This window comes from Cibotium barometz, chromosome 20 (genome assembly GCF_041138505.1).
Source record: "Cibotium barometz isolate CiBa-2024 chromosome 20, ASM4113850v1, whole genome shotgun sequence".
Taxonomy (NCBI): Eukaryota; Viridiplantae; Streptophyta; class Polypodiopsida; order Cyatheales; family Cibotiaceae; genus Cibotium; species Cibotium barometz.
Window position 1 is genome coordinate 21,430,800 of NC_141065.1, and position 16,380 is coordinate 21,447,179.

Here is a 16,380-nt window from a genome sequence, read left to right on the forward strand (position 1 = left end):
CCAAAAGCTTGAGACTTTTTCTTAAGAAAATACAACCTTATCTTTCTATTGTGATATGATTATCAATGAAAAAAAAATCTAATAAGGAACCATATAAAAGACTTTTTACATAACCTTCTTGAAGCTTGAGTAAGATAGCACTTGTACCTTTAATCAAGTACTCTATATCATTACCCATTGAAACATGCTTAACGTTGGCAACAAAGAGCTTTTTTTTTAGCATAATAGATTCTTCCTTGGTTTTAAGAGGCTCTATTTTTTAGCATAATAGATTCTTCCTTGGTCTTAAGAGGGTCATTCTTGGCATCTGCCTATTTTTTTTTGCTACATCCTTCTTTGCTCTTTCTTGTTACAGTAAAAGCATTTCACCTTTTTCTTCTTATCAAAATAGCTAGATTCTTTACCCTTGCTTACAAAGAAAGCATGGTCACCACCACTGCAACTCTATATCCCCATCTCCTAATCTCAAAGTAATGAACCAAACTCCTTAAAGGTGAGAGGAGTTGTCTTAACACCAACACTCAAAGAGGTGACAAAACTATCAACTTTAGAGAGCAATAACTTGAGATAGCGACAAGCAAGATTTGTGGACAAAACAATCATGCCAATTGCAACTATCTAGTCTTGAAGGTCTTCAGTTTAGGGGAGGGATACCTCCCATCACTTTACCTTCATTTAGCTTTTCTTTTGAAAGCTCATTTTTTAGATTCTAGATCCCTAAGAGATTTGAGGTCTCATGCTGGCTCTATACAATAGCCCATCTATGGAGACATTTTGAACCTTAGCTTGCACGCTATCTTCAATATTAGTGACAATGACACACACCACACTTATTATTGGCACCAAATGCTCGTGGTGGTGGGGTTTTGCAAAAGATGTCATTTTTTTAAAGTACAATTACACACTAACTAGTAAGGAAGTTTGGTACCAAGCCGACGCTTTGATACCGTGTAAAAGAATACAATATGTGATGCATGCATGCACATGGTTGCACATCACTCACAAAAAGTAGGATCTTTCATAACGCAAAACTTCAAATTCAATTTGCATAGTAACAAAGGCAGAGAATAAAACTATATTATTGATGTGATACAATAGATGGCAAAGCCCCACTCATGCACTCTTGTGCAAGGAAGCTTTGATGGCTAATCTGAAACTGCTCACATGACTACATATATCAGGAGATTCTTGGACATGGGGGCCATGCATGAGTTGCTGATCTACAACTGGATGTCCTAACCTGCTTCCTCCACGGGGTGGCTCTAGCACAGTGGATTGCTTGATGGGTTTTCCTCCTCTTAAGCGACATATCAAGAACTTTATCTATGCTTGAGGAAGTTCCTTGAATGCACTTCCATTAAGAAATTCGGGTTTTCAAAAAAAAATCAAGAATTTACTGACCTTTAAAACGCATTTAGCTGATGAGCATTGCAGCTCATCAAATATTGCAGATGATGAAAAGGTAATACGGTTCATCTTGAATCTATCCTAGCAATCTTTACTCATCTAGGTCCTTCACCAAAATCCATAGTTATGTGCCTGAATGGCTATGCAAAAACCTCCCTTCGCATATTGAAGGGTCCAAATGCCCATATTTTCCTTGAATAGCATCCTTGTATTTTTTCCCAGTAAGTGTCAAGGCTTCAGACAGATAGATGACAAGGGCAAGGCCCAATACATGTATGTAATTGCTCAGCTACTCCTGCTCTAGATTTAAGATGAAAAGAAAAAGTCCGAAGACATGTATGTAAATGCTCAGCTACTCCTGCTCTGGATTTAAGATTGCAAGTATCTGTGCAGACGAACCATAGGACCAGCATGAGTTAATATATAAGCACCGTAATCACATGCTTCCTAAGACATTCATCACGAAATATGAAATGAAGAGGCAGAAAGCAATCAAAATTACTCACCTTGTCTCTAAATTCTCTGAACAATTTCCCTTCCATGGCTATATTTAGATCCTGCAGCACACATTGTTTTATATAAAATCTAATGCTGGAAAAGCAGGAGAAAGAGTAACCAAAATATGTAAAGATTTTCCCAACTCTTTTTTTCTCAGTAATTTTTAGAGTTCAACAGACCTTCTGTACATCAGATGAGCTATCGATCTTCCTGATGAGCAGTTGAAGCTCCGGATCTTTCAGCATACCTCGTAACTCCTCTGAAGCAGCTGTTATGAAACCCTTTAAGTGAATTAGAGTCATTTTGTTGGGCCATGATAATGTGACTAATATTTTTTGTAGAAAAAGTATAATCACATGGATTTGGTATCCATAGAAATACTCTATGTTACAAAAATGCAACAGTTAGTGGAGAATAGGGAGAAATGAGGAGGTTGGCACCAGTTGGGCACCTTACGGCAAAAGGCCGGGAGGCTATGTTGAATTGGTGATGCATACTTGCTCCCTGCTTGTCAACCTTTTGTTCAAAACAAGAGAAGTAGTGGGAAAGACAGATGCAGAAAGGAAGGAATGCAAAGTTTGATAGGATTGGCAATGCAAGAAAGACAATCTAATGGACGTCTGGCTGAATAAAAAGAATTGTAAGAGATAAACAGAATGGAAGGTGAAATCAGTAGGTGCGGTATCTGAATTGATTGAAAAGGTTAAGCTAAAGGATCAAGGATCCAGCAGGTCCACTACGGCGGTTGAAGAGTCAAAGCAGGACAACTAAAACCTTCTCCTGATTAAGGTGGTCAATAAGTGTGCTATGTGGGGGTAAACACATATGAGTGCCCTCTTTGTGGATTGAAAATGGTGTGCAATGGAAACATGTTGGATTTGGAAAGGAGATTGGCCAAAGAGAAGAAAGTCCAGAAGGTCACCTGTGGCCTTGTTGAAGAGTACAAGCAGGGAAACTATAACCTCCTGCTAACCAAAGCAAACAGGGATCAGTGAAGGTGACAAAGATTCAGCCTCGCGAAAACCGGTTAAATAAAACAAACAGGTGTTGAGAGCCAAACAATGGCAATTGGGTGCAAAGCACAGAGGGGAAGTGAGCAAGTGGCAGGGATGAATGTGGCCCTAAGCCACCAAAAGACAAGGCCCAGGACGTGAGAACCTTGTGCAAACCAAAACAAAACACTAAAGCACACAAGCAGCTCGGCCTGTGCGCATAGCGCGCCCCCCCACCCCCCACCCCCCAGTTCTGCCCTTGCTCTCCTGCTGCCCCCCACCCATCCTTCACTCTCCCGCCCTGATCCCCCCCTCTCTTGCACCCGTTTTATCTTCCCCTGTCACCATTTGTCCGCCCAAGTGTTCTCCTCCTATTTTGTGCCAAGGTACGGGAGACCAAGCAGCTTCGTGTCACCTGTATCGAGGCCAGGCCTCGTGTCACCCGTAGTGTCGCTAGGACGTGGAACCCACTGTCACGGATCCCAGTTTAGGCTTCCCACTGAGCCAGTTTTGTACTTGGGAAGGGGAGACATGCTATTTCAGGTTCCAGGAACGGGAGATATATCCATTGCATAATGCATGTGCACGCATCTCTGCTTGCTTGAAACTGATTTCGCGTGACTTGTTTTCGTGTGACTGCCTGCTATGACATGTCCAGTTCACGGACAGGGGACGCCCACCCGTGAACCATGCGAATGCCATGTCTTCTGACTGAGTTTGTGGCATGCGAACAAGTGGTGAGTATCATTTCTAACATTATTTTTATTTGCAAAGGTTTTATAACCGTAGAAGTTCAAACTCACTTTAAATATCAGGCCACCTGGTGGCCAGTGCCCAAGGCCCATTTCCTTAACTCTTGTCAAGCTAGCCTGGTGGGCACCCTCACTCCCTTTCTCACCCACATGACGCCATTTAATGGCTTGTGCAGTGCCCACCATATACTTAAGGGCACTGGAGGGGATTGGACCCCCTCCACCTCCTCTCCACCAACTTTCCCTCACAATTTCTCTCTCTCATGCTATCTCACAATTAGCAGCTGGCGCATCTCTCCCTTGCTCTCTGTCTGCAAATCGACTAGCTTCAGTGTGCTCTCTGCTACGTTACATTGTACCTGCTGTAGCTGCCTACTCTACCTGCTGTACTTGCAATACCCAATTGTACCTGCTGTACCAGCAATACCTGACCTTGTACCTGCTGTACCACTCTACCTGCAGTACTGGTTGGAAAGCCTACTGTACCTCCTGTACCTACTGTAGCTGTCTACTGTACCAGTTGCACCCGACTGTGTGCCTGCTGTACCTGCTGTAGCCGCCTACTGTACCTGACTACACCTGCTGAAACCCTAACTGTACCTGAAAGTACAAGGTGAAACCCTAACTGTACCTGCAAATACAGACTGAAACCCTAACTGTACCTGCAAGTACAAGCTAAAACCCTAATTGTACTTGCAAGTACAAACTCAAACCCTAACTATACCTACAAGTACATGCTGGAAACCCTACTGTACCTGCTAAATATCATCCTACATCTACAGTACCACATGTACGTGCTGTGAACCGGCACCAAGTGTACCTGTTTGAGTACTTGCTATTGACACGTACGTGTACTCGTATCTGGGAGGCTTGAGCCAGGCTCTAGTACGAGAGCACCTATTTGTGCGTGGTCTCGGAACGACAGTTTCGCGTTCACATCCCTCTAGGTGTATGAGACTGGTGGCCAAGTTATTTTGACTCTTTCGACGAGGCTGGCATCGACTACTACTCCGACAAATACTTTGTTTGGGCAATATGCTTTCATAATGCACTTGCATAGATTATCTAGCTTAAGGCCCTTGGAACTTTGTACAAATTAAAATACTCCAATAATATACTCAGTATTGAAGGCCGCCTACTCCAATAATATACTCAGTATTGAAGGCCGAACGTGGAGTCGGGACCGAAAATGGTGGAAAACGGCCGACCGGCGGACCGGCGAGCCGTGCCGTGCCGACGGGCCGAGACGCGGCCGGGCCAGCGGATCATGGATGGAAGGCAAGATCCGAGACGAGGCCGAGGGAGCCAAGCCGAGCACGAACGCAAGTGATCGGTGAGACCCGCAAGGAAAACGCGCGAGGCGCGCTCGACGGGCCGATGGAGCCGTTTCATGAAGCATGGATCGTGGAAGGCCGCGTGCGGCAAACGCGTCGCTGGACCGTTTCACTCTGGGTGAGGGCGTGAACTTGTACAACTGGAATTGGGCAAGTGGACCCGAGTCATTTGGCTCCCCAGGTTACCAGAAAATGGAAACAGCTAGATGTGCAAGTGGCAGTGTGCATGCAGTATGGGGGGGTTGGCAGAGTGGCAGCTGGCTCACTGAAGTTCGAAGGCGACTTGGATGTGGAAAGCACTCAAATCTAGCCAAAGGGCAAAGTGGGTGCAAAACAAAAGGTACGGCCTAAGACGAAGTTCAAGCAGGTAAAACTTGGGACCTAGCCGTCCAAGCAGAGCTTGTTGGGATGACGTCTAAGAAGACTAGTTCTTCGCAGTACGGCAAGACACACTCAGAACGCAAAGGTTCAAGGTGATGGTGCAGAGTCAGGAAACCAAGCTAATGTGAAGGTTATCATGGTGTCATGGGGGCCTAAGCAGGACTAAGTGGAGGGACTTTGCGCCTTGGTGAACAGGAACAGGCAGATTCTGGCATAAAGGTCAAGACCGCCTGAACAGGTTTCGGAACAGTTTGGCTGGAGCATGGCAAAGCTAGTCTTGGTGTCAAGGCAAGCTAGAGCACTCAAGTCAGTTGAACCAAGGCCGAAGAGGTGCAAAGGTTCGAATGCCAAAGGTTCACGGTGGTTTCACTTGGTGTCAGGTGGGGCCAAAGGCACTTCGTCACAGAGAATCAATGCACTACAGGTTGAAGCAGGGCATCAAGGTCCATGGCAACCAGGTGCAAAGTTGGAAGTGGCACAAGATGTGGCGAACCAAGCTGGAGTCAGTGAGGTGGGCAACTCTTGTCCATAAAGATTTCGCACAAAGAGCTCAAGGGGCATCGACGAGCAACGCGTTTTCCTTGCGGGTCTCACCGATCACTTGCGTTCGTGCCCGGCTCGGCTCTCGACCTCGTCTCGGGTCTTGCCTTCCATCCATGATCTGCCGTCCCGACCGCGTCTCGGCCCGTCGGCACCGCACAGCACGGCACGGCTCGCCAGGCAGTCCACCGGTCGGCCATTTTCCACCGTTTTCGGTCCCAGCTCCACGTTCGGCCCAATCACCATCAAGGCGGGGAGGGCAACCCCCGAGGCACTCGGCACCCGCAGAACCTCCCCCGCACCCGGGAAGGCCTAACGTGCCTACACGGTGCGTGAGTGCATTCCTAAGGTGCCTACCATGGGTCCGTGCTTTGCCTCTCCTTGCACCTCCTCCCCATATAGATGCATTATATGCGGGGCGGGCTAGCATACCCTCAAGGCACCAAGTCCCCTTGGATAGTTATCCCATGTCACATACACCCCCCTTTATAGAATTGACGCCCTCGTCAATTACTTTTGAAACCAAAGGTTGAGTGTATGCACCTCATAAAATGCTCTATGTGCATAGTGATAGATAGTAAATACTCGCGGGAGGTCTTTACCCTGCTTTATAGCCATCAGCAACGTCAGTGTCTAACCCGTTACAAATAAAAGACGGTGCATATTTTTGTGTTTTCTTTTCATCTAAATGGCCCGGACTTCAAGCCCCTGCTTGAGAGTCCCCCAATCCCCACAAAACTGGCGAGGTGACTACGTGGTCTCGCCGTGGCTCCTGTCTAAGCTGAGTAAGAGTGATTACCTGAGGCAATGCAGTGTTGCCCGGAATGCATAAGCCTTCAAGGAAGTCGAGACTTGTCCGCCGAGTTGACACCAACTTGGTTGCAACATCTTATCTTCAAATCTGACTTCACATTCCTCTGCGTTGGAGCGTTGTCTTGAGCCTTGTCGCTCGTCGATGCCCCTTGAGCTCTTTGTGCAAAATCTTTATGGACAAGAGTTGCCCACCTCACTGACTCTAACTTGGTTCGCCACATCTTGTGCCACTTCCAACGCTGCACTTGGTTGCCATGGACCTTGATGCCCTGCTTCAACCTGTTCGGTACATAAGTGCATTGGTTCTCTGTGACAAAGTGCCTTTAGCCCCACCTGACACCAAATGAAACCACCGCGAACCTTTGGCATCCGAACCATAGTTGTCACGGTACGAAAATACGATACGGTACGGTACGATACCGTACGGGAATATTCGGTACGATATGAAATTTTGGGATACGGTACGATAAAATACGGTTTTTATTTTTTACACTTACAAGCTATGGAGCTTCAAGCTTGAATGTGAGGGAAGGTTGGGAGGGGAGGAGTCTACAGTGCTTGAGAAACCAGTACATGAATATGTGTCTCTCCCGGTTGGATCTCCCGATTGTCTCCAAAAAAGAACCTGGATGGGTAATGCAATACCAAAGGTCTCCCAGTGTAGCGTTTATGACTAAGGGACCGTCCTTGCACAAATACGAGGAGTGCATCTAGGGTGATAAGTTTAGGGACTCCTCTCTAGATCAAAATGGCCATGTCCAAATGTTCTCCCTTGTGCATAACTTGAGAATCTAATTGTCTAGCCTACCTATACCAGGGATCCCCAAGTGATGTAGCAAGATTCTCTCATCCTACCAATCAAGTGTACACTACCAGTCTACCTCGCCAGATTTTTTAGGTCTCTCCACAACCCCATATGGAATACTGAGTGGACACGAAAGTTGCAAAGTATTGCGAGCATTTGGGATCTTCGTAAAGCAGGGTTTCTATTTTTTTTAAGCATTTGGAAATTTTTTTTAAGGGAAAATTTTTTTTTGGGGGGGGGGGGGGGAGGGGGGGGGGGGGAAAAAAAAAAAACCTAACTCGTACCGTACGATATCGTACGAATTCGTACGGTATCGTACCGTACGACTCGTACGTACGAATAGGTTCGTACGCGTACGAGAAACAACTATGATCCGAACATTTGCACTTCTTCGGCTTTTGTTCAACTGACTTGAGTGCTCTAGCTTGCCTTGACACCAAGACTTGCTTTGCCATGCTCCAACCAAAGTGTTTTGAAACCTGTTCAGGCAGTCTTGACCTTTACGCCAGAATCTGCCTGTTCCTGTTCACCAAGGCGCAAAGTCCCTCCACTTAGTCCTGCTTAGGTCCCCATGACACCATGATGACCTTCACATTAGCTTTGTTTCCTGACTCTGCACCATCACCTTGAACCTTTGCGTTCTACGTGTCTCTTGCCATACTGCGAAGAACCAGTCTTCTTAGATGTCATCCCAACAAGCTCTGCTTGGACGGCTAGGTCCCAAGTTTTACCTGCTTGAACTTTGGAATTTCTTCGAACGGACCGCGCGGGTTGCGATCCCCTCGGAAAACTGAAGCACGGACCGAGAGTGGTCCCCCTTGTGGCCGTGTAGCCCGCCGAGGTGCACGCGTCACCGTAACACTGAAGACTCGCCTGGATGAGGGTAAGGCCGAGCGACGGCACCCAGAGCCCTGGGCAACCGAAGCAACTCCGGACCAAGAAGGGTCCCCATGTGGCGGTGTAGCCCGAAGTAGTGCACGCGCTGCCCAATAAAGAGAAGCGGACCTTGCAAGGTCCAAGGAAGTGGCCATGCTGGCCGTCAAGCGGAGCACAAGGTCACCGTGCGGGCCGTCAAGCGGAGCACAAGGTCACCGTGCGGGCCGTCAAGCGGCGCCACCGACTTCTCCCATGGGTTCTAAGGTGCCACAAGCGCTTTGGGGCCCATGACGACCCAAACTAGAGCAATCCGGGGAGGGCAAAGTTTCTTTGAGCGGGAACGTGCCAAATCAAGTCAACAAGGGTTGCAGAGGAACAGAGTTGTGTGACTTGGAAAAACAGGTTTGAAGAAGGGGACTACTTGGGAGCTCTCGCCTGCAGCCTAAGGACCGTGGTGCCGGGCATATAGCACTCTGTATGAAGGAGCAAACGGGTATAACTGGACTCGAGCAGGTGGACTTTAGTTGTACGGCTCATGAGTTGAATGGCTTTGGAAAGCAAGTTTGATGAAGGTGACTACTTGCAAGCGCTCTGATGGGAGAATTAGGGTTAGGTCATGTGGGAGACATACACAGAGAAGCAAGAGAGAGAGAGAGTTGTGGGGATAAGTCAACTCACCAAGTGTGAGTGTGTGACTCCCCTATCACACATGTATATTGCACTAGTACACATAGTGCACTTAGTACATTAAAAGTACTAAGTGTACTATGTACTATAACTTATGGGCTTGTACACACTATAAGGGTGGGCATAACGCCTTTACCCCAACAACCTCCCACTTAAAGGCAAAGTGCCCTTAAATGAAGGACAAGAAAAAATCAGCATGTACATGATAATATACAAGGCCATATCAAGGCTGAAACTGGCCTCATCCAATGCCCATCAAGTGTCTGCAATGAGCAAACCGCTCCGGAGGTAAACTCTTCGTCAACAGATCAGCCGGGTTGTCATCCGTATGAATCTTAACAAGCTGAATTTGCTTGTTCTCTATCACCTCTCTGATGAAGTGATACTTCACATCTACATGCTTCGTCTTTGCATGAAAGATAGGGTTCTTTGCCAACTGAATGGCACTCTGACTGTCACAATGCAACAATGGAATATCCCCTGTATAGCCCAAATCAACCACTAACCGAGATAGCCATAATGCCTCCTTGCATGCCTCTGTGGCTGCAATATACTCGGCCTCTGTAGTAGATAAGGCTGTGCACTTCTGCATCCTGGATATCCATGACACAGCACCTCCTGTGAATGTAAACACATAACCGGTAGTAGACTTCCGGTTATCTGGATGACCGGCATAATCCGAATCCGTGTAACCATGCACTAATGCATCCTGTTTGCCAAAGCAAATGCACAAATCCTGTGTGCCCTTCAGGTATCTCATGACACCTTTCACTGCTTCCCAATGCTTCTTGCCAGGGTTGGCCATGTATCTAGAAACCACTCCCACTGCAAATGCAATGTCCGGCCTAGTAGCAACCATGGCATACATGAGACTGCCACAAGCTGAAGCATACGGAATCTTGGCCATATCAGCCCTCTCTCTATCCGACTGTGGGCTGTCCATAGCACTGAGTTTCACATATGGAGGCAAAGGAGTACTAGTCTTCTTCCCCCCGTCCATATTGAACCTCTGCAAGACTTTGCCAATGTATTCCTTCTGAGACAAATACAACACATGCTGATTTCTGTCCCGAAGTATCCGCATACCCAAGATGTGATTTGCATCACCCAAATCCTTCATATCAAAGGTTTCATGCAGCCTCTTCTTCAAGGCATCCATCTCTTTACGAGATTTCCCGGCAATCAACATATCATCAACATACAAAATGAGAATCAATAGACTGCCATCCAAAGCTTTCTTGGTGTACAGGCAGTGATCTATGTCACTTCTCCTGAATTTCTGGGATTTCATGAATGTATCAAATTTATGATACCATTCCCTTGGTGCCTGTTTGAGCCCATAAAGACTCTTTTTCAGCTTGCATACAAGCTTCTCCTTTCCACTTACTGCATAACCCTCTGGCTGCTACATATATATCTCCTCATGGAGATCACCGTGAAGAAAAGCAGTCTTCACATCCATCTGAATCAAGTACAGATCATCATGCGCAACCAAAGCCAACACAGCTCTAAGTGTGGTCATTTTGACCACTGGAGAGAAGATCTCATCAAAGTCCACACCATATTCCTGCTTGAAGCCCTTAGCCACTAACCTGGCTTTGTATCTTGGCTTTGCATCTGGTGCAACTTTGAGCCTGTATACCCACTTGCATGGCAAAACCTTCTTGCCTGCAGGCAAATGCACCAACTTCCAAGTTCCATTTTTATGCAGAGAATCCATCTCTGACTTCATGGCACGCTCCCATAGAGCCTTGTCTGCCCTCTGTAAAGCCTCCTTATAACATGAGGGCTCCCCACAGTCAGTGAGCATCAAGTAGTCAACCCCAGGAACAAACCTGTCAGGGGCTCTGGAGGGTCTAGTGGACCTCCGTACCCAATGACCATCATTTGCAGGTTGCTGTCCAGCCTGCATATCACCCATTGGTGGCTCCTGTTCCATGCCATAAGGCTGAAAAATCATGCCCGGTATCTCCTCTAACTGTGGTATATCCATAGGGATATCTTCTGCCATCTCTGGCTGTCCATTTGGACCATTTTCAGCACCATTTAAGGGCTGGTTTTCCTGCTGTAATGGCTGATTTACAGCCCTTTGTTGTTGTCCATGATGTCCATCATCATCAAAGATGACTCTGCTAGGCTCCTGTTGCCTTGCAGGCTCCTTATACATGCATGTTTCATCAAAAATGACATCATTGCTGCGTATGATCTTTCTATTCATGGGATCCCAAAGTCTATACCCCATTTCACCTTTGTCACCATATCCTAGGAATATGCATTTGTGAGACTTGGGATCAAGTTTGGTGCGCATTTCCCTGCGTATGTGCACGTACGCAACGCAACCAAACACTCTCAAGTGCTTGTATGACGGAGGCTTCCCTGTCCATACTTCTTCTGGCACTTTCCCACCAAGCCTCGTGTTAGGTGACCTATTTATAAGGTGAACGGCTGTCATAACAGCTTCAGCCCAAAAACCATGAGGTAATGCAGCATGTGACAACATAGAACGGACCTTCTCCTGAATGGTCCTGTTCATCCTCTCTGCTGTCCCGTTTTGTGGAGGATCATAAGGAGTAGAGAGCTCCCTCTTGATGCCTTTAGCATCACAAAAGTCCTGAAACTGTTTGGACATATACTCTCCCCCATTGTCGGAACGCAAAGCCTTCAGTGTTTTGCCAGTTTGATTCTCAACATGAGCAACAAACTTCTGAAACACTGAGAATGTATCACTCTTCAAACGAAGAGGATAAACCCACACCTTGCGTGTGGCATCATCAATAAAAGACACAAAGTATTTTGCCCCTCCCAAAGAAAGCTGAGGCATCTCACATACATCTGTATGCACAAGCTCTAACTGAGCATCTTTCTGTCCAAGAGCTTTCTTGTGGGGGCACTGTAGTTGCCTACCATATATACAATGCTCACAAAACTGAAAACTTGAAAACTTTAGAGAAGGCAAGTAACCCAAACGAGACAATTGCTCCATTCCCTTGACACTCATGTGTCCCAACCGGCTATGCCACATAGAGATTTCCGGCAGCTCGGTTGCATTTACATTAGCATGGTGACAAACACCTGCATGCATAAAGTAAAGAGTGTCCACCTTAGAGCCTCTGGCAACAACCAGTGAGCCCTTACTAATTTTCCACTTTCCACTACCAAATGTGGTAACATAATCAGCATCATCAAGCTGTCCAGTAGAAAGCAGATTCTTCTTGATCTCAGGCACATGCCTGACATCATGGAGCATAAGCTGTGAGCCATCTGAAAATACAAGCCTCACATCACCTCTGCCAAGAATCTTGCATGCATGGTTATCACCCAAATAAACCACTCCTTCATTGCCAGCAGTGTACCTGACAAACAAGTCTCTGCAACCTGTGACATGAAAGGAGGCACCTGAATCAATGATCCATGAGTGCATACCATGACCACCTGTAAGAAGTGAATGGGCATCAAGTGAAGAAGTAAATAGGACCTCATCCTCACTGCCACCTGCATGTGACACATTGATTTCTTCAATCTTGACTCCACTTTTGCCCTTTGGCTTTACATCTTTGGCTTCATCTTTCTCTGTCTTTGCCTTTTCCCTTTTCTTTTTGATCATTTTTCCATTTGTAGCATTGCTTTTTAATGTGTCCCTTCTTGCCACAATAATGGCATTCCAAATCCTTTTTGGAGCGAGACTTGCTCCTTCCCCTTTCTTGGCTTTTCCCCCTTTGCTGGGATCTCCCACGTGCATTCATTGCATTGGACTTTCCAACAGAGTTGTTTTTCCTGTTCATCTCTTCTTGAAGAAGAGCACCCTCAACATCTGCATATGACAGCATAGCATTCGAATTGCTAGTGGCTGTCCTGAATGTGTCCCAACTCTCTGGCAAAGTGCATAACAAAAAAGTGGCTTTGAACTCATCGTCCATTGCCAACTTTTGATTAATGACCTGGCTGACAATACCATTAAACTCATTTAGATGGGCTGTCATAGACGCCCCTTCCTTCATCTGAAGGCCTATGAGTTTCTTCAACCAATACACTTTGCTTGAGGCACTTTGTTGGGCATACAAGTCCTGCAATCTCTGCCACATTCCCCAAGCTGTCTTCTCTTCACGAATGCTGAAAAGTAATGAGTCTGACACAGACAACATGATAGTAGATCTTGCCAGCTCATCCATATCTTCCCACTCTTCAGCAGTAAGAGAAGCGGGCATCACACCCCTTTCTTTGATAGGCTTGTGCTGCTTTTTCTGGAGCAACACATTGTAGCACTGGGTTTGCCAAATATCATAATTATGCGAGCCTTCAAGCTTCTTGATGTGAAGCAATGAAGAGCTCTCACCTGTGGTTGCCATAGCAAAATGCAACCTGTCAATGCCTGACTCCCTGCAAAATGTGCAAACACTGCACCAAAAGCACACAAAGTGCTCACAATTTTTTTTCTCCCAAGCTTTATCTCCCACTGCGGAAGCAAGAATGCAACTTTTCTCCCACTTTATGTGATGAAAACACCAAAATCTGGTTGCTGCAGATTTTGGACAGCACCTTAAATGTGCTCTGTTGCCCTTCCAAAGTACTGTACAGCAGCACTAAGTGCTCACCAATGATGTACCAAACCTGTACCGGCAAGTTCAGCAGCTGAAATTGAACCTTTTGGTCACTCAAAACAGTGTACAGCCATGCCAAAACTTGCACAAAGCTGTGCCAAATCTGTACCAGCAGGTACAATAGCAATAAATGCTCTCCTGGCTGTCCAAATGAGTGAAAATCAGACTTTTACAGTCCTGTACACTGCATACAACAGTCCCGAACAGAAATTGGGCAAAAGCCCCTTGACTGCAAGCTGATTTTTGAGGATTCAAGGCATAAATGTCTTGCCTGCTGCTTTGCCAAGCTCAACAAGCATACAAACTTGAAAAGCCCCTTGATTTAAGATCAATTGCTGATCATACATGGTACATTGACGCACATGAAGGCATCCAGAGTGTTCACGATGCTTCCCCCTGGCCACATATACATCAAATACATGAAAGCCCCTTGATTTACAGGCACATTGAGTGCTTGTAAGGCATCAGCACATTATCCACAGCATCAAATGCGATTGCCTGCATGCAAATCAACCAAATCGGCACAAAAGCCCCTTGATTTGCACTGCAATTTGCTGCAATTTTGCCCAAATGTGCAATTTTTCACATCATACAGCATGTATGAGTGCTTAATTGCACAATTACATCAAAAGCCCCAAATTTCGACATCCAATTTCCTGCAAATTGATCCTGATTGTGACCAATGTCCTGCAAATTGATCCTGATTGTGACCAATGTCACCCAATTTTGCCAATTTTGCTCAAAATTGAGCAATTTGACACCTGTATCTGCTCAATTGTTGATTGTACTTGCTCAATTGCAAATCCCAAAAAAAAATTGAGGAAAATACCTTGTAATTTCTGATTTTTCTTCAATTTGCAAGCTGTTGCAGGAGATGGGGGCAATTCTTGCTGCTGCAGATTGTTGGTGCAGAAAGAGTGCTCTTGTGATTTGCTACGGGGGGATCATCCTCCATAAGCTGCCCAATCAGCCGCTCAAAGGGTCCGGCCATGGCTTCCACAGCTCGAGACAGTGCCGTGAGACCACCTCCTCCTCCAGGGTAGCTAGCCGTCCCCTCAACAACGCTTTCTTTGGCATAGGTCTCGGGTTTGGAGCGGCTCTGCCCAAGAAGATCGCTGCCAGGCCAGTTGCTATCCGCGCTCAGGAGAAGTACCAAGTGATCGAGCCTCTGAATGGAGACCCCTTCGTCGGTGGACTAGAGACGCCAATCACGTCGACGGGCTCCCTTCGCTACTGGCCAAGAATCGCCTTGTATTCGCCTTCGCTCAAGCCTTGTGCTTCGTATTGCTGCTGTGCGCTTCGCTCGCCTAGTGCCAAGCTACAAGACGGGCTCCGCCCAACGATTCTTCGCTCGTGTGCCTTCGCCTAGCATATGAACGCCCAGCGCTAGCCTCCTCGCTGCCTCAGCCACGCTACACGATTAGCGTGTGTTGACGTATTCGCTATGAGCGCCACCCGCCTACAGCAGCACCCGCTGGTGGCCACAAAGCGCAACAAGCTTATCGCCTGAGTTCGCCTCTTCGCTCGCCTAGCTTCTCCTTTGGCCTCTTCACCGAGTAGCAGCCTGGGCAGCCACGTGGGCTGGCTGCGTGGGCAGCTGGTTGGCCAGCCCCTTTTGTGCTGCAAGGAGCAGGGCGACCAGGAATCAGCAGGGCGACCAGGAATCAAAAGGGGGGGGCGGCCAGCAGAGCAGAAGAGGGAGGAGAACCTGGTGACCAAAGCTCTGATACCAGTTGATGGGAGAATTAGGGTTAGGTCATGTGGGAGACATACACAGAGAAGCAAGAGAGAGAGAGAGTTGTGGGGATAAGTCAACTCACCAAGTGTGAGTGTGTGACTCCCCTATCACACATGTATATTGCACTAGTACACATAGTGCACTTAGTACATTAAAAGTACTAAGTGTACTATGTACTATAACTTATGGGCTTGTACACACTATAAGGGTGGGCATAACGCCTTTACCCCAACACGCTCAAGCACAGGACATGGAACCGTAGTGCCGGGCACATAGCACTGAGGGCGTGAACTTGTACAACTGGAATTGGGCGAGTGGACTCGAGTAGTTTGGCTCCCCAAGTTACCAGAAAATGGAAACAGTTGGATGTGCAAGTGGCAGTGTGCATGCAATTGGGTGGCCCAGAGTGGCAGCTGGCTCACTGAAGTTCAAAGGCGACTTGGATGTGGAAAGCACTCAAATCTAGCCAAAGGGCAAAGTGGGTGCAAAACAAAAGGTACGGCCTGAGACAAAGTTCAAGCAAGTAAAACTTGGGACCTAGCCGTCCAAGCAGAGCTTGTTGGGATGACGTCTAAGAAGACTGGTTCTTCGCAGTATGGCAAGACACAATCAGAACGCAAAGGTTCAAGGTGATGGTGCAGAGTCAGGAAACAAAGCTAATGTGAAGGTCATCATGGTGTCATGGGGAGGAGATGCAAGGAGAGGCAAAGCACGGACCCATGGTAGGCACCTTAGGAACACACTCACGCACCAGGTAGGCACGTTAGGCCTTCCCGAGTGCGGGGGAGGTTCCGCGGGTGCCGAGTGCCCCGGCGGTTCCCCTCCCTGCCTTGACGGTGATCGGGCCGAACGTGGAGTCGGGACCGAAAACGGTGGAAAACGGTCGACCAGCGGATCGGCGAGCCGTGCCGTGCCGACGGCGGGCCGAGACGCGGCCGGGCCGGCGGATCATGGATGGA

At 47.3% G+C, this 16,380-nt stretch overlaps 1 protein-coding gene across 5 annotated transcripts in view; it reads right to left on the minus strand.

Annotated features, from left to right (window-relative positions):
* Positions 1-1,400: 1,400 nt before the first annotated feature.
* LOC147627660 (HIT-type Zinc finger family protein) overlaps positions 1,401-16,380 on the minus strand; it is a 47,924-nt gene continuing 32,944 nt past the window's right edge. For 3 of the 5 annotated variants that reach the window (XM_086814582.1, XM_086814580.1, XM_086814579.1), the window contains 3 exons: positions 2,085-2,173; positions 1,914-1,964; positions 1,401-1,792 (listed from right to left, as the gene is read on the minus strand). In XM_086814582.1, the coding sequence (XP_086670708.1) occupies positions 1,760-1,792; positions 1,914-1,964; positions 2,085-2,173 (173 nt within the window). In that variant the 3' untranslated portion in view covers positions 1,401-1,759. Of the gene's footprint in view, positions 1,793-1,913; positions 1,965-2,084; positions 2,174-2,207; positions 2,422-2,827; positions 2,871-16,380 lie in introns of those variants that run through there. The other 2 variants (XR_015268286.1, XM_086814581.1) reach the window with 2 other exon arrangements.